This window comes from Neodothiora populina, assembly GCF_041146345.1.
Source record: "Neodothiora populina strain CPC 39397 chromosome Unknown canker_contig_12, whole genome shotgun sequence".
Lineage (NCBI taxonomy): Eukaryota > Fungi > Ascomycota > Dothideomycetes > Dothideales > Dothioraceae > Neodothiora > Neodothiora populina.
In genome coordinates, this window is record NW_027191404.1 from 2,650,184 (window position 1) to 2,671,986 (window position 21,803).

General features: G+C 51.7%; 10 protein-coding genes across 11 annotated transcripts; 4 read left to right on the forward strand and 6 right to left on the reverse strand.

Annotated features, from left to right (window-relative positions):
- Positions 1-112: 112 nt before the first annotated feature.
- On the reverse strand, positions 113-1,624 carry AAFC00_001553 (uncharacterized protein; the record flags this gene model as incomplete). Its single annotated transcript, XM_069340761.1, has 1 exon — positions 113-1,624. The coding sequence occupies one exon, from the start codon at positions 1,622-1,624 to the stop codon at positions 113-115; it is 1,512 nt and encodes a 503-aa protein (XP_069204234.1).
- A 211-nt stretch (positions 1,625-1,835) lies between these two features.
- AAFC00_001554 (uncharacterized protein) lies at positions 1,836-3,339 on the forward strand (the record flags this gene model as incomplete). The annotated part of the gene is made up of 2 exons (XM_069340762.1): positions 1,836-2,276; positions 2,335-3,339. 2 exons carry the CDS (start codon positions 1,836-1,838, stop codon positions 3,337-3,339), a joined length of 1,446 nt encoding a protein of 481 aa, XP_069204235.1.
- Position 3,340: 1 nt separating this feature from the next.
- AAFC00_001555 (uncharacterized protein) lies at positions 3,341-3,906 on the reverse strand (the record flags this gene model as incomplete). Its single annotated transcript, XM_069340765.1, has 2 exons — positions 3,341-3,773; positions 3,827-3,906. The coding sequence occupies 2 exons, from the start codon at positions 3,904-3,906 to the stop codon at positions 3,341-3,343; spliced, it is 513 nt and encodes a 170-aa protein (XP_069204236.1).
- Positions 3,907-6,912: 3,006 nt separating this feature from the next.
- AAFC00_001556 (uncharacterized protein) lies at positions 6,913-7,830 on the forward strand (the record flags this gene model as incomplete). Of its 2 annotated transcripts, none has more annotated exons than XM_069340767.1 (1): positions 6,913-7,830. In XM_069340767.1, one exon carries the CDS (start codon positions 6,913-6,915, stop codon positions 7,828-7,830), a length of 918 nt encoding a protein of 305 aa, XP_069204237.1. The 2 variants fall into 2 exon arrangements, with proteins under 2 accessions (XP_069204237.1, XP_069204238.1); XM_069340766.1 differs by having other exon boundaries at positions 7,279-7,830.
- A 677-nt stretch (positions 7,831-8,507) lies between these two features.
- AAFC00_001557 (uncharacterized protein) lies at positions 8,508-10,695 on the forward strand (the record flags this gene model as incomplete). The annotated part of the gene is made up of 3 exons (XM_069340768.1): positions 8,508-8,820; positions 8,887-10,581; positions 10,646-10,695. The coding sequence occupies 3 exons, from the start codon at positions 8,508-8,510 to the stop codon at positions 10,693-10,695; spliced, it is 2,058 nt and encodes a 685-aa protein (XP_069204239.1).
- Positions 10,696-10,832: 137 nt separating this feature from the next.
- Positions 10,833-12,465, reverse strand: AAFC00_001558 (uncharacterized protein; the record flags this gene model as incomplete). The annotated part of the gene is made up of 3 exons (XM_069340769.1): positions 10,833-10,969; positions 11,031-12,088; positions 12,146-12,465. The coding sequence occupies 3 exons, from the start codon at positions 12,463-12,465 to the stop codon at positions 10,833-10,835; spliced, it is 1,515 nt and encodes a 504-aa protein (XP_069204240.1).
- A 1,551-nt stretch (positions 12,466-14,016) lies between these two features.
- AAFC00_001559 (uncharacterized protein) lies at positions 14,017-15,039 on the reverse strand (the record flags this gene model as incomplete). The annotated part of the gene is made up of 1 exon (XM_069340770.1): positions 14,017-15,039. The coding sequence occupies one exon, from the start codon at positions 15,037-15,039 to the stop codon at positions 14,017-14,019; it is 1,023 nt and encodes a 340-aa protein (XP_069204241.1).
- A 1,189-nt stretch (positions 15,040-16,228) lies between these two features.
- AAFC00_001560 (uncharacterized protein) lies at positions 16,229-17,236 on the reverse strand (the record flags this gene model as incomplete). Its single annotated transcript, XM_069340771.1, has 2 exons — positions 16,229-17,069; positions 17,130-17,236. The coding sequence occupies 2 exons, from the start codon at positions 17,234-17,236 to the stop codon at positions 16,229-16,231; spliced, it is 948 nt and encodes a 315-aa protein (XP_069204242.1).
- Positions 17,237-17,535: 299 nt separating this feature from the next.
- Positions 17,536-19,641, forward strand: AAFC00_001561 (uncharacterized protein; the record flags this gene model as incomplete). The annotated part of the gene is made up of 1 exon (XM_069340772.1): positions 17,536-19,641. One exon carries the CDS (start codon positions 17,536-17,538, stop codon positions 19,639-19,641), a length of 2,106 nt encoding a protein of 701 aa, XP_069204243.1.
- Positions 19,642-19,854: 213 nt separating this feature from the next.
- Positions 19,855-21,471, reverse strand: AAFC00_001562 (uncharacterized protein; the record flags this gene model as incomplete). Its single annotated transcript, XM_069340773.1, has 2 exons — positions 19,855-20,190; positions 20,260-21,471. The coding sequence occupies 2 exons, from the start codon at positions 21,469-21,471 to the stop codon at positions 19,855-19,857; spliced, it is 1,548 nt and encodes a 515-aa protein (XP_069204244.1).
- Positions 21,472-21,803: the final 332 nt, after the last annotated feature.

Here is a 21,803-nt window from a genome sequence, read left to right on the forward strand (position 1 = left end):
CATCCCAACCGAAAGTTCGGTCGGCGGGTTCGGGATAGATGGGATAATAAAGATCAAGGAGTTACTGCAAGAACAGAAGATTCTGGATGTAGTAAGCTATTGCGCAGAAAGATCAACCTTCGTCGGCGTCCATTCCGTCTCGTCCTCTTTTACCGCCACGTGCTGCTCCGCCTCTGCCTCCACGTTGACTTCTGTCGCCACGACCATTCTTCTTGTCGTTAAGGTTCTTCATCTCTTGGATGGCCACGCGTTGAGCTTCCGAGACCTTTTCCGCGAAGACCATGACTTCTTCTCTTGGCGCCTTGTACTCGTCCAAAGTCTTGGACAAGGCCTTTTCGATGCGCTGGTAAACCTCGACGTCATACTGGGTGACGACGGATATCGCAACTCCGCTTTTACCTGCTCTCGCCGTTCTTCCCACGCGATGGACATAAGTTTTGCTGTCTGGTGGGAGATCGAAGTTCAGGACCAGATCCACAGACGGGATGTCCAGACCTCTGGCTGCCACATCGGTAGCGACAAGAATGTCTCTGCTCCCTGCTCTGAACTTTGACAGAGCACCCAGACGGGCTGATTGTGACAATTGACCGTGGATAGGAATGGCACCGAAGCCAAGAGCGCGAAGGAGGAAGGACAGTCTTTGGGTTTCATGAACCGTTCTCGTGAAGATGATTGTACTCTGTCCCGCATGTTCGTTTAGGATATGAACGAGGTAGATGTCCTTGAATTTATGAGGGATGAAAAGATAACTCTGGATCAGCGTCGATACTGTCTGGTAGGAAGAGTCGCTGATAGAGACTCGTAGCGGGTTGTGTAGGGACGCGCGCTGCAAGGACTCGACTTTTGATGAGATTGTTGCACTGAACAGGTATGTCTTGCGTTCTCTCGGTAGGACTTTGAGGATTTTGTCCAGGATGGGACCGAAATCAAGATCCAAAAGACGATCGGCCTCGTCCATGACTAGGTATTTCAGCCCTCTCAGAGAAAATCCTTTTGTGTTTTCGAGATGATCCAGAAGACGGCCCGGGGTGGCCACGATGATATGGGGTTTCTTGCCGAGAGCGATGGCCTGCTGTACCATGTCCATGCCACCGACGATAACAGCACTTCGAACAGAGATGAGGTTTCCCAGGGCTTCGAATTGTCCACTGATCTGGTATGCCAACTCACGAGTCGGTGCGAGGACAAGACCGAACAGTGACTGCGGCTTCTCCATGAGTGCTTGCAGGATGGGTAGAGCGAAGGCGGCAGTTTTACCAGATCCGGTTTCAGCGAGACCGATCAGGTCACGGCCTTGGAGTGCTAGCGGTATCGACTCGCGCTGGATCGGGGTGGGATATTTGTAGCCGAGGGTGGCACAAGCCTCGCAGAGGGCGTCGATTATTCCCAGTCCAGCAAATGTCTTCTTCTTCTCCTCCTCTTCTTTCGGCTCTGCTGGTGCATCCTCGGCTGACGCCTCCTTCTCTTCGCGCGCTTGAGCGATGGCTGTCTTTGCCGTCGGAAGCTCGTCCACGAGGGTGTCGTCTATCTGATCCATGGTTTTCTTGGATGGTTTGGGCTGTGGTGATTCTTCGGTGAACGAAGAGCGCTCATGCTGCAACTTTCTCTTCTTCAGGGCGGACATTTTGATATTGCTTTGCCGTTGGTTGTGGTGGAGAAAGAAAAAGCGACAGGGTTCAGTCTTTGTTCTTTGTGTATTGTAAGACAATTGATTGAACGGCGCTAAAACCCCGCATTTTTTCACCCTCGTGGATTATTCCTGATCTAGAGATTTTGTTCTATCGAAATCTTGTGATATTCTTGAAAAAGGACAACAACCAGAATAAACTACCAAAATGGCCAAGAGAAGAGTCAAGAAGCGCACCCACGTCGGCGCAAAGGGCACACAGGCTGCAGTCGGAGATGCTCCTTCCAAGCCAGGTGCTCGCGCCCCCAAGAGTATGGTTATCCGTATCGGCGCCAGTGAGGTTGGACCCAGTGTTTCTCAACTCGTCAAGGATGTGAGGTCGATGATGGAACCCAACACAGCCTCGAGGTTGAAGGAGAGGAGGACCAACAAGCTGCGCGACTACACCACAATGGCGGGTCCGCTTGGTGTCAGCCACTTGATGCTCTTCTCCAGATCAGAAAACGGAAACACGAATATGCGACTCGCAATCACTCCGAGAGGACCGACTTTACATTTCAGAGTGGACAAGTACAGTTTGTGCAAAGACGTGTTGAAGAGCATGAAGAGGCCGAAGAGCGACAGCGCAGGATATTTGACATCACCATTGGTAGGGATCCCCCAGCACCTTCCTTCCTCTTTCGTCTGATGCTAATTTGATCCTCCAGTTGGTCATGAACAACTTCATCCAAGCGACGACGGAAGCAACGGAAGACGAGTCGAAATCAACGAATCCCATCCCGAAACAGCTCGAGTCTCTGACGACGACTATTTTCCAATCTCTGTTCGCTCCCATCTCACCCCAGCAGACTTCCCTCAACTCGATCAAGCGAGTCATGCTTGTCGACCGCGTGCCTTCCAAAGACGACGAGCATCAGTTTGTTCTGCAATTACGTCACTACGCAATCAAATCCAGCACACCGAAACACTCTCTCCCCAAGGCTCTACGACGATTGGAAAACGCCGAGAAGCTCACGAGAGCAAGCAAAGGTCTACCCAATCTGGGCAAATTCGATGATGTCGCCGACTACATCCTGGATCCCACGGCGGCGGCAGGCTTCACGTCAGCGAGCGAGAGTGAAGCAGACACGGATGCTGAAGTCGAGGTTCTGGCGCCTGAGAACCGAAAAGTCATGAACAAGGAGGAGAGGCAACGGATGAGAGACGCCCAGCGCGAACGCATAGCTGCTCAGACCGCTGCAGAGAACGGCCAAGAGCCTGCTGCTGCTCCCCCCAAACGCGCACCGAGGACAGAGAAGAAAGCCATCAAGATGCAGGAGCTGGGTCCGAGAATGACGCTTCGTCTGACAAAGGTCGAGGAGGGATTGTGTGGAGGCAAAATCATGTGGCACGAGTACATCTCCAAATCAAAATCAGAGACCCAGAAACAAGAACAGACCTGGGCCGTCCGTCGCAAGGAGAAGGAAGAAAGAAAGAGAGTGCAGAAGGAGAACGTCGAGAGGAAAAAGGAGCAGAAGAAGAGCACCAGGGGCGCCAAGCACAGGGAGGCTGCAGAAGAGGGCGATGAGGATGAGGACGAGGATATGGAGGATGCCTGGAGTAGTGACGACGACGACGACGAGTGGCATGGCGAACACGATGGAGAAGGTGGCGACAAATACGCTCCTCCTGTTGTGGATGATGAAGACGAAGAGGGCGAGGACGAGGAGTAGATCAGAATACAAGCACTTCATTCTTGATCTGATCATCATCATCCACCGCAATACCGTCTCCGTACTCACCATCATCCGAAGAGCTCTCGTATATGAACATCTTCACCTTGAACCCTGCTGCTTCCAATTCTTTGGCGGTAGGAACAATTGGTTCTTTTGGCTTTTTGGACGGGTCGAGCCACTCTCCAGGTAACATCGACTGGTTGGCCAGAGTCCTGACAGTCACTCTCCAGGGTATGGCGAAGGCATCCAATCCACGTGTCGGTGGATCGACTGTCCAGAATCGACGAGAAAAAAACTTGGCATAATCCTTGACCTCAACAGCACCGTAGATCCTGTATTGCATCGTTGCGGCTGCGGGACTTGTCGTTTGGAGAGCTGTGCCTCCAAGATCTTCGCCTGTGTAGCGCCAGGGAACATTACCATCGATAATCCTTTTGTAATTGATTAGTCCGCCCATCTCCCTTGAGAAAATGCACAGACTCACCGTATGGAGCAGCGAACGTGTAAGGGTTGTATCCCGTGGGGAGACAGCAACCAGCAAATATTCTCTGTTGCAAGGCCCATCCGAGTTCTGCAAGCCGATCGTCACGGAAAAAAGGCTCGTATCCCCGGGTACTTGGGTATTGAATGAGATCAGGTGTTGCTTCAAATGATGCGTTCCAAGCGGCATGTGCGATTTCGTGTAGAAGTATGTTGGCCAGTAAGAAATGTGTACGTAGCATTGCTGTTTCATGATTGAAGGTCGGGGCTTTGGAAAAGGAGCTGGCTACAATCCTTTCCCTCAGGACACCTCTCTGATCTGGCGATCGATCAAGATTGTTGATGCAAATGTTGTGCTGTGACTCTATTACTAAAAAGACGTACAAGCAAACAAGCAAACCAACATACTCTGAGATGAGACCAGGGAAACCCGGTACGGACAGCGTGATAGCAGAGGCATTCACATAAATGGGCCCAAATGTCAACCTAACGCAGTTCTTCAGCCCATCTAGATTGATATATGTCTGTCTCGAAGGCCGATGGTGAGGCCAGTCATTATCAATCGAGTCGAATCGGTGCAACAAAGGCGTCTGAAGTCGTCTCTCGAGTTCGGCATCTTGTATTCGTGTCAATGGTCGAGCGAATATCCCATTAAAGAAGGTGACCACACATGGCTCATATAACAAAGACGAAGCCAGTCGGAGAGCAGGCATCATACTTTCATAGTCGCCATCGTCGACTCCATCCCAGTTCTGCTTTCGGAATATCCGATGAATTCGCGGTAGCTGGTTACCATCGAAATCGACGGGTGGACGATCGACGAAATCAGCTTGGATGTTTGGTAAGGGATCTGGACCAAGCCAACCGATATACCCCAGTCGATGTAGATCCTTGAGTCGGAGCTTGTTTAAAAGTACGTCGTGGCCGTGCCATGGCTCGACCAGATCAGACCCGGTAGTGAATGGCTTCACACATCGGGCCTTGTGTTGTTTGCGTAGTTCTTATATTTCGTCTGCCATTTTCCTCTTTGCACATGGACTTGAGAACACATTTTGGCTGAAACTCCATGTTATAGATCAATTACCTCTTTGTTCCTCGAAAACCTGTGCTCTTACCGCAACCGGTGCATCTGGTCAACATCAATGTTGAGATAGACATTCTTTGTTCAAGCATCAATATCAGTATGTAAACTAGACAGGGTCGCCCTCTGGACGAGTACTACGCGCCGACATAGCAACATTATGTATACGATGTAGAATTACTTTATCACGTGATCGGATGCCAAAAGTCGCTTCCGAGATCAGTAAATTGGGACCGCTGGCGCAATGGTAGCGCGTCTGATTCCAGTCCAGAAGGTTACCTGTTCAAATCAGGTGTGGTTCAATTCCATTGTAGAAACTTCTGAAACATTCATCACTTTTTGCTCTTTTTGCTTTCCGGAAGGAAGTAATGAGCCTCGCGAGAGCGGTGATGCATTCAACCAAGTCCGCCACCGCCACCGCGCTTGCTTAGCCGGTGTTATGACTCCTTTTCGGTCGCACGCTGGCTCCCGTCGAACCACTTCGATTGTGGGACTTCAACAATTTTTCTTCTCCACGCTATCGCCTCTTCAATCACATTATCTCTCGTCATCGCGGCCCTCAGCACAGCAGCGGGACAATCGAAAGACCTTGTCACGCTGTGCTTCCACACAGATAACAGATATGTAATACGGGGGCCGTGCAGACACATATCTACTGGAGAGATGGCCGAGCGGTCTAAGGCGCTAGCTTAAGGTGGTCTCTTGCAAAGAAGACTTACATACGCTAGTCAGAAATGGCGTGGGTTCGAATCCCACTCTCTTCATCATATTTACCTAGCACCATTGGGTTAGTGGTAAACTTGGTCGTTGCCAGCTTTCGCAGCAAGTTCGACCAGCCCCGTGTTCGATTCACGGATGGTGCAACACTTTTGCTTGTCCTCGAGGGAACTTGTGTTTCCAGTCCTGTTCTTTTGGATATGCGAGTCTCCGTGCATAAAATAACAATGATGGTATTTTGGCTAGTATATGCTCATTCAGCGAGATAGTTATATACAGCTATGGTTTCACTAGTTCTCCATCAATCTTTGTTGGTCTAGTGGTCATGATTTCCGCTTGTCAATCGACCGAGTCGAGTACAAGCGCGGGAGACCGGGGTTCGATTCCCCGACAGAGAGTTTTTTTTTGCTTCGGATCACTAATCGATCTGATAATCAAAATAGACGATGACATAATTGTACAAAATGCACATGTACAGAGCTGTCACGAAGCAATTTGATAATCAAAATAGACGGTGACAACAGAGAGTGTACAGAGGGGTTATGCGAGAACGAACGAGCGATCAACAAACAATTTTTCTTGGTCCTACCGCTCTTTGCGAACACGGAACACAGGAAGCTTCTAGTGTACTCCACATGTAGTATTATCAGGGATGAGGGGAGCACTGCAGTAATCCAAACGGCATGAATACGAGGGGTGATGTGCAGGAAGTGCGACACAGTAAATGAAGGCACAATCAAAACCAAACGCATGAATTACAAGACGGCTCGTGAATAGTAGAAAAAACAAAGACATCCGACATGCAGTGAATATTCTTTCAAGACATGTAATACATGAATACGAAGGGAGAAGAAAGCGAGACCCTTCTCCGCCACTTGGGTGACCGCCTCGGCCCGTAGACGGAAGAGGCGTCAGGTGTGGGTTTTCTAAATATAGGAGGGAAGACCGACGTCAGAAACCAGCATTGATATAAAGTTGATCTTTTGATCGTGCTTAGGGTAAACAGACGATGCGCGATGCTACGTTGTAGACAAAACGCAGCTTGGCTGCTGTAGATCTTTAGGAGCAGCCAAGGTTGATCTACAAGTCCTATGGTCATAGGCACTTGAATTAGAAACCGACCTCGTAAAAGATATCCACCAGATCGAGTAGAAGAAGAATATATAAGTCGAGTAGAACAACCACTGTTCTCTGCTATTCATCCTCTCTCTCATCATCCAACTACCACTACAACTTCAACAACCGCAACAACAACAACTTCTCCTTCTAACAATCCCTAAATTACCATCAATATGAAGACCACCTCCGTTCTTTCCTCTTTGGCTATTGCCCTCCCCGCTCTCGCAGCTCCCGCTCCCGCCACCACCCCGGCTGCTGGTGCTTGCCCCGGCATCAACAGAGCCGAGTTCTTCTCCAACAACAACATCCAGTACACCGTCAGCTGCGGCTCCGACCTCGACACCAAGGTGCTCCGCACCACCACCACCGAGGTCGGTCTTCCAGGATGTCTTACTGCCTGTGACGGCACTATCAACTGCACCGCTGTCTCCTATGTTCCTTCCGAGTCAGACAGCCAGAAGGGTACTTGCTACGTTCGCACCACTGGTGCTCAGCACTCTGCCGATCCTTCGGTTGCCGTTGCCAACCGTCTGAGCCCTATGCCCACCACCACCATCACCACCTGGCCCAGCAACACCGCTGCCGCTAGGCGTGCTGCCTCCACCGGCTTCTCCACCACCTTCGGTGGTGTTGCCATCCGCTCCGGCTCTGACATCCAGTACAAGTCCGTCAACGCCAACGGCACCTACTTCTGGCTGAACCGCGGCAGCGAGACCTACACTCCTGCCTCCGTGCCCACTCCCAACCAGCAGAATGACACCCTCTTCATCGGTGGCGACAACACTCTTGACCTCGCGGTCTCTGTCCCCGGCGGCCAGCAGGTCTACGTTGACGGAAAGGGCCGTCTCAGATTCACCGTCCCTCACTCCACCGCCATGGAGGCCGGCTCCAAGACCACTGGCTTCAGCTTCGCCGAGGGTGACCTCTACTTCGAGAATGACGGCTTCCTTGCTTGCAACCTCGGTGCCGCCTACGACAACGCCTACAGCGTCTACGCTGCCTCTGTCGCTGGTAACCTCGGTGACAGCTGCGTGGGCTTCGAATTCAGCGCCTCCGAGATCTCCGGCCCTAAGGCTTACGAGTACTCTTAAGTGTCTTCTTGCATCAGATCGTCTTTCAGCGGTATACCATCATTCGTTCAACATAGCATAGCATAGCATAGCGACTTCTTCTGCTTCTCTGTCTCATTTATAGCTACCATTGTATATATTAAGATAAATCGGAATTCTGACTGCGTTGAGCGTCAAGACTACTGCTCTCTCTTTTCGGTTTTGTTTCATGTGCGATGTTTCACATGTGCAAGATAAGGTGAACTCAAGTGACTGGATGTGACTGGAGGTGACTACTATGAGACACGGTAGCCAAGGTGGCTACCTATTCGCTCGTAGCTACAATCACCTCAGTCCATTCACATGCAAGACTTTCCATTACCCAAAAGAGCTCATGTTTCTCACCTGACTCATCTGTCCGACATGACTCCTGATGAACGTACTTTGCAGCTGCGAAGCTTTGCAGCAATTTGACGCTCCAGCGGGGAGTGGTTGCGGGGTTCAACCCGTTCCGATGTCGGATAGTGGCTTTTCTCTTCGATTCGGCCTATCGCCCATTGGACCCGGGCACAAATAAGGTTGGCCACAACTTGGCTCCTTCTCAAATTATTGTAAACTCCTCCTTCCGTCTGTGTGAGTCAATCTTCTGGTTCTTTCCTGTTTAACATTTCAATTTCTGCTTCTTGCTTCTGTCCTCCAATTCCCATACAGCAGCAAATATGATGCACTCACAAGCCCCCAAGAGGGCGATTCAATGCGCCTCTCGTGTTCGAAGATTCACCACATCGGCCAGAGTCGCGTCTGTTTCGCCATACAAAGCCACGAAGAGAGATCAAAGCACAACCACGGCAGCAGCTGCCGCGACCAGAGCCACGCCGAGTCCTGCTTTCAACAGACAGGACACTACGTCTTATAAGGATGTTCAACCTCTATCATCACACAAGGCTCCGGAAATGGACCATTCCTTCATTGGAATGAAGGGTGGCGAGATTTTCCATGAAATGATGCTCAGACAAGGTGTCAAGCATGTTTGTGAGTGTTTTTTGCCTCCCCAAACGAAGATTAAATAAAACAAAGTGAATTGACATTAAAACAAAGTCGGATATCCTGGCGGCGCCATTCTGCCTGTGTTCGATGCGATCTATAACTCGAAACATTTCGACTTCATCTTGCCCAGACACGAACAGGGAGCCGGTCACATGGCAGAGGGATATGCACGTGCTTCAGGAAAGACCGGTGTCGTTCTTGTCACATCTGGTCCTGGTGCTACAAATGTCATTACGCCAATGCAGGATGCTCTTATGGATGGAACCCCAATGGTTGTTTTCTCGGGACAGGTCGTCACGACGGCAATTGGTTCAGATGCTTTCCAAGAGGCGGATATTATCGGAATCTCAAGAGCGTGCACCAAGTGGAACGTCATGGTCAAGAACGTTGCTGAGCTGCCTCGAAGGATCAATGAGGCCTTTGAAATCGCAAATTCCGGCCGTCCTGGTCCCGTCTTGGTCGATCTGCCCAAGGATGTTACCGCTGCTACTTTGACCCGCGCAATCCCCAAGTTGGCAACAACCCTCCCGACTCACCCCAGTGCTGCCACCTTGGCTGCTCGCGAGTTTAGCAAGAAGGAGCTTGATCAGTCAATCGCAAAGTCGGCAGACCTCATCAACATTGCAAAGAAGCCCGTCATTTACGCTGGAGCTGGTATCCTCGGACACCCTGACGGCCCCAAGCTCCTGAAAGAACTCTCCGAAAAGGCACAGATCCCTGTCACGACTACCCTCCAAGGTCTTGGTGGTTATGATGAACTTGACCCCAAGTCCCTTCACATGTTGGGAATGCACGGCTCTGCTTTCGCCAACATGGCAATGCAAGAGGCTGATCTTGTTCTTGCCCTTGGCGCACGTTTTGACGACAGAATCACTGGCCACGTTCCTCGTTTTGCACCTGCAGCTCGCCAGGCAGCTGCTGAAGGTCGTGGAGGTATTGTTCACTTCGACATCATGCCAAAGAACATCAACAAGGTCGTCCAGGCCACCGAGGCTGTTCAGGGTGACGTGACGGAGAACCTGCGTCTTATGATGCCTCAGGTTCAGAAAGTCTCCGAGCGCACGGAATGGTTCGATCAGATCAATGACTGGAAGAAGAGATTCCCATGGGCATACGAGAAGGAATCTGGACCGGACTCTCTCATCAAGCCCCAGACCGTCATCTCCAAACTCTCGGATCTGTGTGCCGATCGTAAGGACAAGACCATCATCGCGACCGGCGTTGGACAACATCAAATGTGGACCGCTCAACACTTCCGCTGGAGACATCCCAGAACCATGGTCACTTCAGGTGGTCTCGGAACCATGGGCTTCGGCTTGCCAGCTGCCATTGGCGCCAAGGTCGCCGCACCCGACAGTCTTGTCATCGACATCGACGGCGACTCTTCCTTCTCCATGACTTTGACCGAACTGTCCACTGCTGCCGAGTTCAACATTGGTGTCAAGGTTCTTATTCTCAACAACGAGGAGCAAGGAATGGTCACTCAATGGCAGTCCTTGTTCTTCAACGACCGATTCTCCCACACTCATCAACGCAACGCCGACTTTGTCAAGCTTTCGGAAGCCATGGGAGTTCCGGCAAAGAGAGTGTCCAAGGTTGACGATCTCGAGGCCAGTCTCCAGTGGTTGATCGAGGGCTCTGGCGAGGGACCGGCATTGCTCGAGGTTGTGACGGATCAAAAGGTGCCTGTCTTACCAATGGTGCCGGCAGGCAGTGCTCTTCACGAATTCCTCGTTTACGACGAAGGTAAGTCTTTCTTTCCATTCAATTTATTCACTATGGTAAAATGCTAACTCTCTCGTGCGCGCAGCCAAGGAAAAGGAACGCAGACAGAGAACCAAGGACAGAACCGGACGATAAACGTTCTTCTCACATAATTTGCATTTCGAAAAACTTGGCAGGGCGTTTTGTAGGAAATAAAAAAGATTCGTGGGTGGTTTTTTTTCGCAGCAAGTGCTGATGCGACAATTTTTCTTCTTCTTCTTTCTCTTCTTTGTTCATTTCTTGCTCCATTGAATGTAAAGTTCATCAGCCTTGACTCTACCAATGAAATTGTCGAGTTGCGTCATGTCAGGGTTCCCGACGAGCGTGCTTGTGAAGTTTGTGTACAAGGCCGCAACACCGGCCTTGATCACTTTTTGTCCTTCCGTCAGCCAAAAAGTCCCGTCTTCACAAGAACGGAAAGAAAAACTTACTGGTCGAGGCAACATGTTGCCCAAGACACATTGCGCCTCCACTACTGAAGGCCCAGAACCAATGTCTCATCTCAGCGAGTTGTTTCGGCGATGCATCCAGCCACCGCGAGGGGTTCCACTGCTCAGCGTTCGGAAACACGTCTTCGTTGCGGTGCAGAGTGTACGCGTACGACTGCACGACGGTGCCAGCGGGGACGGCGTAGCCCTCTAGGGTGATGGTGGACGGGACGACTCGGGGTTGAGCACCCGGCGCCGGCGACCACAGACGCAGAGTCTCGTGCACGACTGCGTCGAGCAAGGGCAGCGAGTCTAGGTCTTTGGGGTCTGTGACGCCTTGCATTTCTCTGCAGAGGTCCGCTTGTAGAGCCGGGCGAAGAGATAGTTCGTATTGCAGGTACGTGAGCGTTATGCCGCTTGTTTCGTGCGACGCGGCCGTGTGGTCGAACATTTCGGCTGTGGTCTCGAAGCGGTACGGGTATGGCTGATGAGCATCACTCGGAGCCGCGGCGGCGGCGGCCTTGAGGTTCGCGGCCCGCTGTTGCATGAAGATGACGGGTTTGTTCTCGTCGGTTGGCGAGGGGTTCTCCGTCACGTATTTCTCCGCGCGGTCGCAGAGGTCCAGCTCCCATTTCTCCAGGTCGTGGAAGACGTCGAGCGCGTCGTCTGGGATGATCTTGTAGCCGAAGCGGGCCAGTGTGCGCGTGAAGTTGGGCACTCGCCCGACCCAGAACATCCATTTGCGCGGCGATTGCGTGTTGTCGATGTACCAGTCCCGTTCCTTGTCGTCGTCGATGAAGTTAGTGCCGAGTTCTTGGCCGAATTGGAAGTTGGTGAAGGCGTCCATGGCGATGCCGGCGTTCAGGGAGACCATTTCCAGTGGGGTTCGGCTTGTGTCGCTCGAGCTGATCTTGGGTATCAGGTGGTCGGTCATGACTTTCCTCAAGGAGCCTCGTAAGGTGGGTGAGGACAGGACGCTGGTCTTTGAGTAGATGTGTGACAAGGCTCGTCTTTTGGCTGCATGTGCTTGCTTGTCTTGGGATGTGAACATGGTCCGTAAGCTTTACACAACGGTCAGTATTGCGCATGGATTTGAAAGAAAACCATCCATATCATACCCGAATGACTGGAAGATATTGGGGTAAAAGTCCGTCTTCGGAAAGTTGCCCGAATAGATCTTCTTCAGCCCCTCGAGACTGTTCACACTCAATTCATTCGGTGCGATCCGAAGAATGGGACCTTTGGCTCGGTGAGCCTCGAGGATCGCCCTGTTTTCCTTCTCGAAGTAACGGATATAAAGCAGCCATGCTGGACTAAAATGAGCAGTGAAGTGGGCAGCTGGGACCTTTGACAGAGGTGTCAAGAACGCCGGTCGGATCACGAATCTGTAGACAAGTGCCAAAACCACGCCAAGTGGGAACAAGTACATGAAAGCCATGTTTTTGTGCTATGTGCGTGAAAATGACAGAGAATATCCATCGTGGATGGGGGTTCATATACCACTTACAGTGAGGGGTATGCATGATGCATGACAACTACCGTTGCACAGGATCTACCTGACCAGTCTTAACAGGACCACTAAGAGGGTGCTGGTTTATCTCTTTACTGGTTTTCTGGAGCGAGGGGAGGTGTTTTCATCTATCATCCTCGTTGTCATTCGGTACCATGGTCTGTCGTTGGGTGTTTATTGCCTCAGACCATGATAGCGCACCTTCATCGAGTCTTGCTCAGGCCTGGTTCTCGAAAACAAATCCTCAGGCTTGCTCCTTCGTGATACTTCTCACGATCAGCTGTCGTCTCCAGGCCCTCTGACAAATGCTCCTTGAAGCTGTTCTTCAAACGGCCTCATTACACATGACAGAGTTGGCCCACTCCGACATGCAGCTTGCCTTTTCACTGACACATTCAGGATCTCCGTCACACATGTTTTCATCACAATCCGGCCCCCCGAAGCTTTGACCATTACACCGTGGGGGAATTCATTAGGTATATTGGGCTCCTCACTGTTCAGGGATCAATCGCAATGCATGCATATTCACATGTTGAGCAACGGGGTTGCAATAGCGCTGAATGATGATACGTGCGATTGCCACTACGAAGCTAAGCGAGGAGCGAAAGGACGTCGAGTACAGTGATTGAAGTCGACCGAGGTTGTGATGGGGACATCTGTGCTGCCGATATTATTGATGCATATGGGTGATGACCAAGACGAAATTGATTGGTGACGATGATGACGAGAGGACGTCGAGGCTGATGACAATTGGCGGCGAGGTCGATGGGCTTTGTTGAATATGGAAAACGGGTATCCCCTTTCTAGGAGGTGGCAGGTTGATCAAGTCGTTCCATTTAGACGATGTGTTTATGCAGGTTGAGCTGGATGTTAAGAGCAGTGGGAGTGTCTGTCGATAGTGTTACAACTACAAGAGGTAAGATGTCGATAGACATGATTGGACGCAGATGGCATGAGTACACTTGATGTCATTGACGCGTGTCATCATTTTATATATTCTATCAAAGGTCAGCGTTGGATATCTACACATGCATACCACCTCGCACAGTCGGCTTGTCATTTTTCGCACATCCATTAGATACAAGAGATATCGAGAACGAGAACGGAACTTGACGAAATGCTCATCAATGAAGCAATAGTGATTAGCATAGGTGATCGACGTGTGATGGCTATGGGTAGCTCTCCACAACGACTGTTGGAAGAAGCAACGAAGCGATAACTATTACTGAATCTCCGGAGCGAACGTCGCAAGCAGCAACGGAGAGATGACGATGGGAAAGAAAAGTGAATTTCGAGTTGACGCAGAAGGAAAAGCAGATGATTCGAACTCGAAGACACAAGGGACGATGAAGTGGGACCGTGAGAAATTCTATATTCGTCAACCACAAACCCAGTCGACTCTATCGTGGGGGGGGGGGAGAAGCGTAAAGCAAAACACCATCGTAGTCTGTCTAAAACACATGACAAATCTCGCGACTATCAACCTTGCTTGAAGATGGCACCATAAGCGCTCAACGCCGGTGCACCACCCAGATGTGCGTACAACACCCTCGAGCCCTCGGGGAATTCTCCATTCCTGACCATATGGATCATGCCAGCCATGGACTTGCCCTCATACACAGGGTCAGTCAACATGCCCTCCGTCCTGGCGCACAGTCGAATGGCCTCCATGGTACCGTCGTTAGGAAGACCGTACTCGGGTCCACCGAATCGGTCATCAACAATGACATCCTTCTCCGTGATCTCCTTGCCCAACTCGACGAGCTTGGCGGTGTTCTGCGCGATGCGCAGGATCTGTTCTCGGGTCTTCTCGGGCTTGGCTGAGGCGTCGATACCGATGACCTTGTCGGCGCGACCGTCGGATGCGAACCCGACGACCATACCCGCTTGCGTGGATCCAGTGACGGCGCACACGACGATGTAATCGAACTTGAAGCCCAGCTCCTTTTCCTGCTGCATGACTTCCTCTGCGAAGCCGACGAAACCCAAACCGCCGCGAGGGTGCTCTGAGCATCCGGCGGGGATAGGGTAGGGCTTGCCGCCCTTGTCGCGGACGTCTTGCATTGCTTGCTCCCAGGAAGGTCTGATGCCGATGTCGAAGCCGGCTTCGTTGAGTCGGACGTCTGCGCCGAGGATGCGGCTGAGCTCGATGTTGCCGACGCGGTCGTACACGCTGTCGTGGTAGTTGACCCATGCCTCCTGCACGAGAACGCACTTCATGCCCAGCTTTGCGGCAACGGCTGCCACTTGTCTGGTCTGGTTCGATTGCACGCCGCCGACGGTGACGAGGGTGTCGTAGCCCCCCGAGATAGCTTCGGGGATGACATATTCGAGTTTACGAGTCTTGTTGCCGCCAAAGGCCAGCCCTGAGTTGCAATCCTCACGCTTTGCATAGAGGTGGACCTTGCCGCCTAACTCTTTCGACAGACGCTCGAGAGGCTGGATCGGCGTGGCAAAGCCAAAGGTGAGTTGCTCTTTGGGGAATTTATCTACGAGACCCATTTTTGCGTATGTTTGGAATGAGAGATGTGAAGAAACGAAAGGGACATAAGGGAAGAATCACTGGTAGTACTTATGAGAGTCATATCTATCACCTGGCCTATCTTCCCCACCGCGGGGCATTTTGTTGTTGGTAGTTACCTTATTATCGATCTCTGGCCGATAACGCATCATGTTGTCGAATGTGTTGTACAAATAATCAAAGGGACGGGATTTGGCCGGCCAAAAAAGAATGGCCGACGGCAACTCCACCCCTCCCCCCGGTCTCCTTTGCCCTTTGATAGTAAACAGTGGACCAACGGGAAACCAAAGATGCCGCCAATTCCGAAACGTAACCTGCTGATATGTCTTGATGCCTTCGGGACTGTTTTCACGCCTCGTGAGCCGATCGCGACACAGTATGGTCGTGTGGCGAGATCGCTTGGTATAGACGTCGAAGATGACGAGATCATGAAGAGTTTCAAAAACGGTACTGATAGCGACAACCACGCCATTATTGTAAACTTGACACTTATCGATACCAGCATTCAAAGAAGAATCCAAGCTACATCCGAATTATGGAAAAGAGGTGGGATTAGGCTCCGAGAAATGGTGGACGAATGTGTGTAATATATACATTTTCTTCTACCCTGACCCCGTCTGATGGAACCCAGGTAATAACAAAAACATTCGCACCGCACTATCATGACAGACTAGCGCCGACTCTGATTGATCGATTCAACTCGAAAGAAGGCTATACGCTGTATCCCGACGTACTGGCTTACATTCGACAACTTTCGTCGTCTCCGAATCGACACTGTATGAAAGTCGGAGTTATAACAAACTCCGACAACCGCGTTCCTGATGTCTTGAACGATCTTGGGTTGAGAATCAATCAGCAAGACAATAATGACATTGACTTTGCGATCATGAGTTATGATGTCGGGGTTGAGAAACCTGACAGAAGAATCTTTGACGCTGCGACAGACTTGTTGGACTCGAAAGATGACTGGGATCTTGTCTATATCGGCGACGAGCCTGCAAAAGATGCAAAAGGGGCTCTGAATGCAGGATGGAGCGCCATCATCGTCGATCGAGACGCGAGCGACACGAGTGTGGGCTACAAGATCATGTACGATGGTCGAGAAGTCGATGTAATATCTGATTTCTCAGCATTAAAGAACCTCAAGGCGAGGTGGCCACTTATTACAGGTTAAGTCTTTCTTAAATCAAGTATATCTTTTAGTTTGACCTGGCCTTTGGCGCCCCACCCAGCCTTTCCCTGCTCCACATCAGGTCGGGTCTTGACATAGCAGGACCATGCTCGTTTGTCCAAGTCGTCTGTGGACAGTGCATCGGCCCATGACTGATAGAGCAAGGACAAGACTTTGAGCAGCTTCTCTAGATCGCCACCAAATGCTCGCTTGATGTATGACCGAGCAGATTGTGGCGAATAAATCGGTAGACCAGTCGTTTCGCCCGAGGTATGTTCTGCCGTCAAAGGTCCTTGAACCTGGTCCATATCCAACGCCCACAACGCAGGATCTTCGCCTGAAATCTCATAGCCCCAGCGTCGAATGACCTTTATATTCTGCCCGAGTACTTTGACACTAGGCTGACCCTCCCCCCAATTCCTGTCCTCGTCGGCTTTGGCCAGTCCAATACTGATTGCTTTGGCTTTGCTTCCGGCACTGACGACGGCTTGAGCAAGACTGAGTTTCGCCGAGTCAGGTTGATCTGGCATTGTGAAAGCAAGTACAGAGTACGCAAAGGCTAGAAGTAAAGGAGCTCGATTCGTCGTCAAGACGGTATCTGACAATTCTTCTGCGGTCAGGCTAGAAAGTGGCAACGCGAGTGAGGCTTCGAGTTTCGCAGGGGTCTGAACCTCTGGTAAGGAACTTCGTCGTTTCTTGTTGCTGCTGCCAGCCTCTCTTTCGTTTCCTTCAGCAGATCGTTTTCGTATCCGTTTCGATGCATTGAACACGGATTTTGCATTCTTCTCGTCGAAGATGGAGGACACGACTTGTAGGGTTGATCTTGAGATTTGCTGTGGACTAAAAAGGACGATCAATGGCGTCCCTGTTGTGTCTTGTATATATCCACTGCACCCTTACTTTGTGAGACCTGCCTCGCGTAGTTCGGTTATTTTCTGCATGGCGACACCGAGAGGTAACTTGGCGTCTTTTGTCAGGAAGCGCAGTAGCGCCTCGATTTCACTCATGATGATGATGATGTACTACTGTGTATATGTACAGTGAATGGAGTTAAGTCACTGCAAGATATAGGTACTTGTATATAGATGCGTATGCAAGTGAATAGAAAGCACCCCACCGAGAGAGACTAAAGACAGGCACTAGTGAGGCAGGCACCACGACGCACCTGCACTTTATATAACACAAAGCGGGGAAGCAACGGGCCGTCCCGCCTCATGTCTGTCTCTCTCCAACACCTTGACATAATATTACTCGCCGATAAGCAACAACAACAACTTCAACAAACGCCGTCTGGCAAATCCCAAGAATGGACCAGGACCAGATCAAACAAAAGCTGAATGCGCCCAAGAAGCTCAGCCTCTTCGAGCGACAACGACAAGAAGCAGAGACAAAGCGTCTGCGCGACGAAGCAGAGAATCTCAAGGCGCTGCGAGAGTTTGAGAACTCATTCGCCGACGAAGATGACGATGACGACGAGGACGACTTCACTTCCTCGCTGGGTGGTGGTGGTAATGGTGGTGGAGGCAGTAGACCGCGACATCATCAGCAGCAGCAGAAGCAGGAGATGAGAAAGTCTGGGCCTGGAACTCTGGATCTGCCTCCGCCGCCGCCGAGTCTCAAGAGAAAAAGACAATTAGAGGAGGAAAGAGAGAGGGAGCGAAGGGGAATGCGCGCCTCTGAAGACATTAAATCACCCGAGGAGCCGAGCGTCAGGAGACCCACGATGCTGTGGTCGCAGTTGCCCAAGAACTTCACCGCGAGGGATATACGGAGAATCGCGCCGGCGAATCTGAAGATTGAGGATGTTTCGTTCGGGGCTGGGCGTTCGGCGATTGTGACTATTTCGGCGGATACGCCGATGAGTGATGTCGATAGCTGCGTTGCTGCGCTGCAGGGGAAATATCTTGGGTTTGGATGTTATCTGAAAACGTCGAGACATGTCAGTGGCAGTGCGACCACCGCCTCGACTCTTTTCCAACATGACAATCGACCGTTCGGGGCTAAGCCTCTTGTCAATGGAATGATGGCTGTGCAAGTCACCCCGCCCACGGATCTGAAGTTATTGAAGGTGGTACACAAGACAGTGGAACAAGTCATCAAATACGGGCCCTCGTTCGAACACGGTCTTCTCTCTGACCCCGGAGTCCAACAAGACGAGAGATGGGCATGGATCTTCGACAGCAACAGCCAAGCCAGCGTCTATTACCGCTGGTTGATCTACGAGTACCACGCATCCCAGACAAAATCCCCGTCCTCGTCAGCAGCACAACCAGAAAATCAATTCGGACTCCTCAAAGTCTTCGACAAAGGCCCCCTATGGCAAGCGCCGCAAGAACGGCTCAAATTCGAATTCGTGTTCGGCTTCGAAGACCTGACCGAAGACAGCGGCTATGTGTCATCAGACGACGACGACGACGACGAGACCGACGCTACCAGACAGCCACCAATAACGCTCGAAGCGCCGAATACTTCGTCGTACCTGAACCCCTACCGCAAGGCAAAGCTCGTCTACCTCTTGTCGCGCCTGCCGGACACTCTGGGCATGTTACGCGCAGGGGATGTGGCGCGCGTGACGTCCTTCGTAGTGAACAACGCCGGGTGCGGCGCCGAGGAGATTGTCTCGATGCTGGTGGAGAACGTGGAACGGCCGTACTCGCGCGCCGTGCAGTACGAGCACCCGATGGACGACCTCGACGAAGCCGACGAGGACGACTATGAACTCATCGAGAAACGCAACAAGAACGACGAAGAGAAGAAGAAATCGGATCCTTCCAACGCCAAGCTCATTGCTCTCTATCTCATCTGTGACGCGCTGCAGAACAGTTCCACTTCTGGCGTCCGGGACGCGTGGAAGATCAGGGGATTGTTCGAGACGGCGCTGCGGTCACGCAACATCTTCGGACACCTGGGCAGGCTCGAGAGGGAGCACGACTGGGGTTTGATGAGAGCGGAGCAGTGGAAGCGCAAAGTCGGCGTCGTGCTGAGTCTGTGGGAGAAATGGAGTGTGTTCTCCGTCGACTCGCTCAAGTCGTTTCGGGATTCTTTCTTGTTCGCCCTTGCCGATGAGAGAAAGGAGGATGAGAAATGCGAGGGAGAGGAGAAGAAGACGAAGGCGGGCAAGTGGAAGAACAGTGATCAACAACAAGAAAAGGAAGACAAGACGCAGGCGCAGCAGGCGCAGAAGGAGCAGGATCAAGACTCCAAAATGCAAGAAATGAGCAAGCGCCTGGCCGCGCTGAAACAGAAGAGAAGACCCACAGCGGCCGATCTACTAGACAAGAAAGAAGAAGCTGCAGAAACGCCAGCAGCAGCAGCGCCTCCGAAGATCAGTGTGGGCAACTTCAGGATGAGTCTCGGGGGTGATGGACCGAAGAACAAGAAGAACCTGTTCGGTGACTCTGACTCGGAGTAGTGATAGAGATAGGATAGGATGTGAAGCTTGATGAATACGATTTTTTTTTTTGATTTGATTTCATGTCTTTCCAAGTCGAAGCTAGAGCAAGCCGGGAAGAGTCTGTTAGTGTGGTTGGTTGCTTGATGAGGCAGGAGCAGGGGGGATATATATAATCTCTGGTGATAAAAGAACAACAAGACAGGAATTCAAAGCAGAGAAAAACAGCACTATTCAGAGCTCTTCGTCTTCTTCCTCTCCCTGTTCCGCTTGCGCTTCTCCCGGTGCTTTCGCGTTGACGAGGCTGTTGAGGTTCAGCCCGGCGTATATGGCTCCAGGGACCTCGAGGCCCGAATTGCTCGGTCGGTGTTTCTTGAAGGGACTCGCTATCGTGTCGGGGGTTTCGATGTTCAGATGATCCGACGAGGACAGGGGTTTCTCGGTGGCAGAGGCAGAGGCGGAGACGGACGACGGTGGTTCTAGGGGTGGTTGTTGTTGTTGATGTTGTTGCGTGGGTGATTCTTTGTTCATTTGTTGCAGCGAGACGTCTGTCGAATGCTGTCGTTTGAGCTGTCGGTGAGGAACATGTTAGATATGGAAATACAAAAACGAGAAGAAAAGATTAAAAAAAAAAATCACCTTGATCTTCCGGACACCCTCGGCGACTTTGATTTCTTCTTCGCTCATCTTGCCCGTCGTCGCCGTGACAGGGGCGTCGTCCAGCTCGTCCTTGTCGTTCTTTTCCGCGTCCGAGTCGTCGTCGTTGTCGCTCTCCATGTCGGTGTTGTCGTCGTTTCGATACGAGCTGAAGCCCTTTGTGCCCGTGTTTTTGAGAGGACCGAGTTTGGAGAAGTCGATCTGCTTCTTCGAGGCTGCCGGTGTCGGGACTGTGGCGTCCGGGTCGGGCAATATGCCCATTTTCTGCAGTTGTTTCTCGCCGCGGTAGAAGAAGGTGAAGACGGCGAAAGGCTGGTCGGGCGGGTCCAGTCCGGTGACGGTCTGTGTGGAAATGCTCTTGGGATCGAGGGACTTGGGTTTGGCAAACGAGGTTGTGTGGTCGACGTCTTCTCCCGCCGCCGTCTGGCCGCTGCCATCGACGCCCTCGTCGTCGTGCACGTCGAACTGCGGACTGTATTCTCCGCGCTTGATCTCTCCGGAGGCGAGGACTCGGAACAGGGCGACTTTGATCTGGCCGCTGGCCTCGGGCTCGGGAGGCTCGTCGTCGTCGTCGTCGTCGGACGAGTCGTCGTCTTGCTGTTTTATCGCCTCGTTCGCCCGTCGCTGCAGTTTCTGCTGCCGCTTCTCGATCTTCCTCGCTTTATCCGCACCCGCAGACAGATCGAGTCCGTTCAGCCATCTTTCCAGTCCGACTTCGCGGAACAGGAACTCTCTCTCCGCTATGCCGCCGCCTTCTGATTCGGGGATCGACACCCATCGGCTGTTGACCCACGTCTCCTCGCCCTTTCGCAGTAGGGTGGCGACCTCTTCCTTCTGGCGTCCATCAAAGTAAATGTAGGCGGCGACGGTCTCGTTCGGTGACGACGTGTGAGGGATGTAAGGCTTGACTGTGTTCTGGTACTGGCCGCGAGTGGATCCGGTTGTGGGCAAACCACCGACGACCATCGGCTGGGGATAAGGATTCTCAGCGCTGGGTTTGGCGGCGGAATAAGGCACCTTGAGTCCGGGGGTCAGGAGAGTGATTGACACGGCAAAGGTCGACTGCTGAGGTGTTGCGGGCACGGGGATGTAGCTGGTGATGCGGCCGAACTTCTGTTGTTTTTGTATTGAATATTCCGTGATGGGGCCATCGGGCGTGTGTATGCTGACGGCCAGCCCTTGGAAGCAAGGCATGGTTTTGTTCTATCGTGGAGTTGGTTGTTGTTGTTGCGGCGGCGGCGTGGACAGAGCAGGACAAGGAAAAGAAAGAACAAACCAAAAGAAAGATGATGATCGGAATCATCAATAATCGAGGGGTAAGCACTGAAGCACGCTTTACGCGGGCGGTGAAGCTTTGTTTTGGTGGTGTGTATGTAATATCATAACAATAATAGTACAAGCTGCTATACGACTTCATAAAACAGCAGATACACCTCTCTCTGCATCCCCAACACCTCCTTCGTGTTGCTCTCCTTTATTTTCTCGTCACTGATCCTCCACCACCGCGAGTTCTTTTTGTTCTGTAT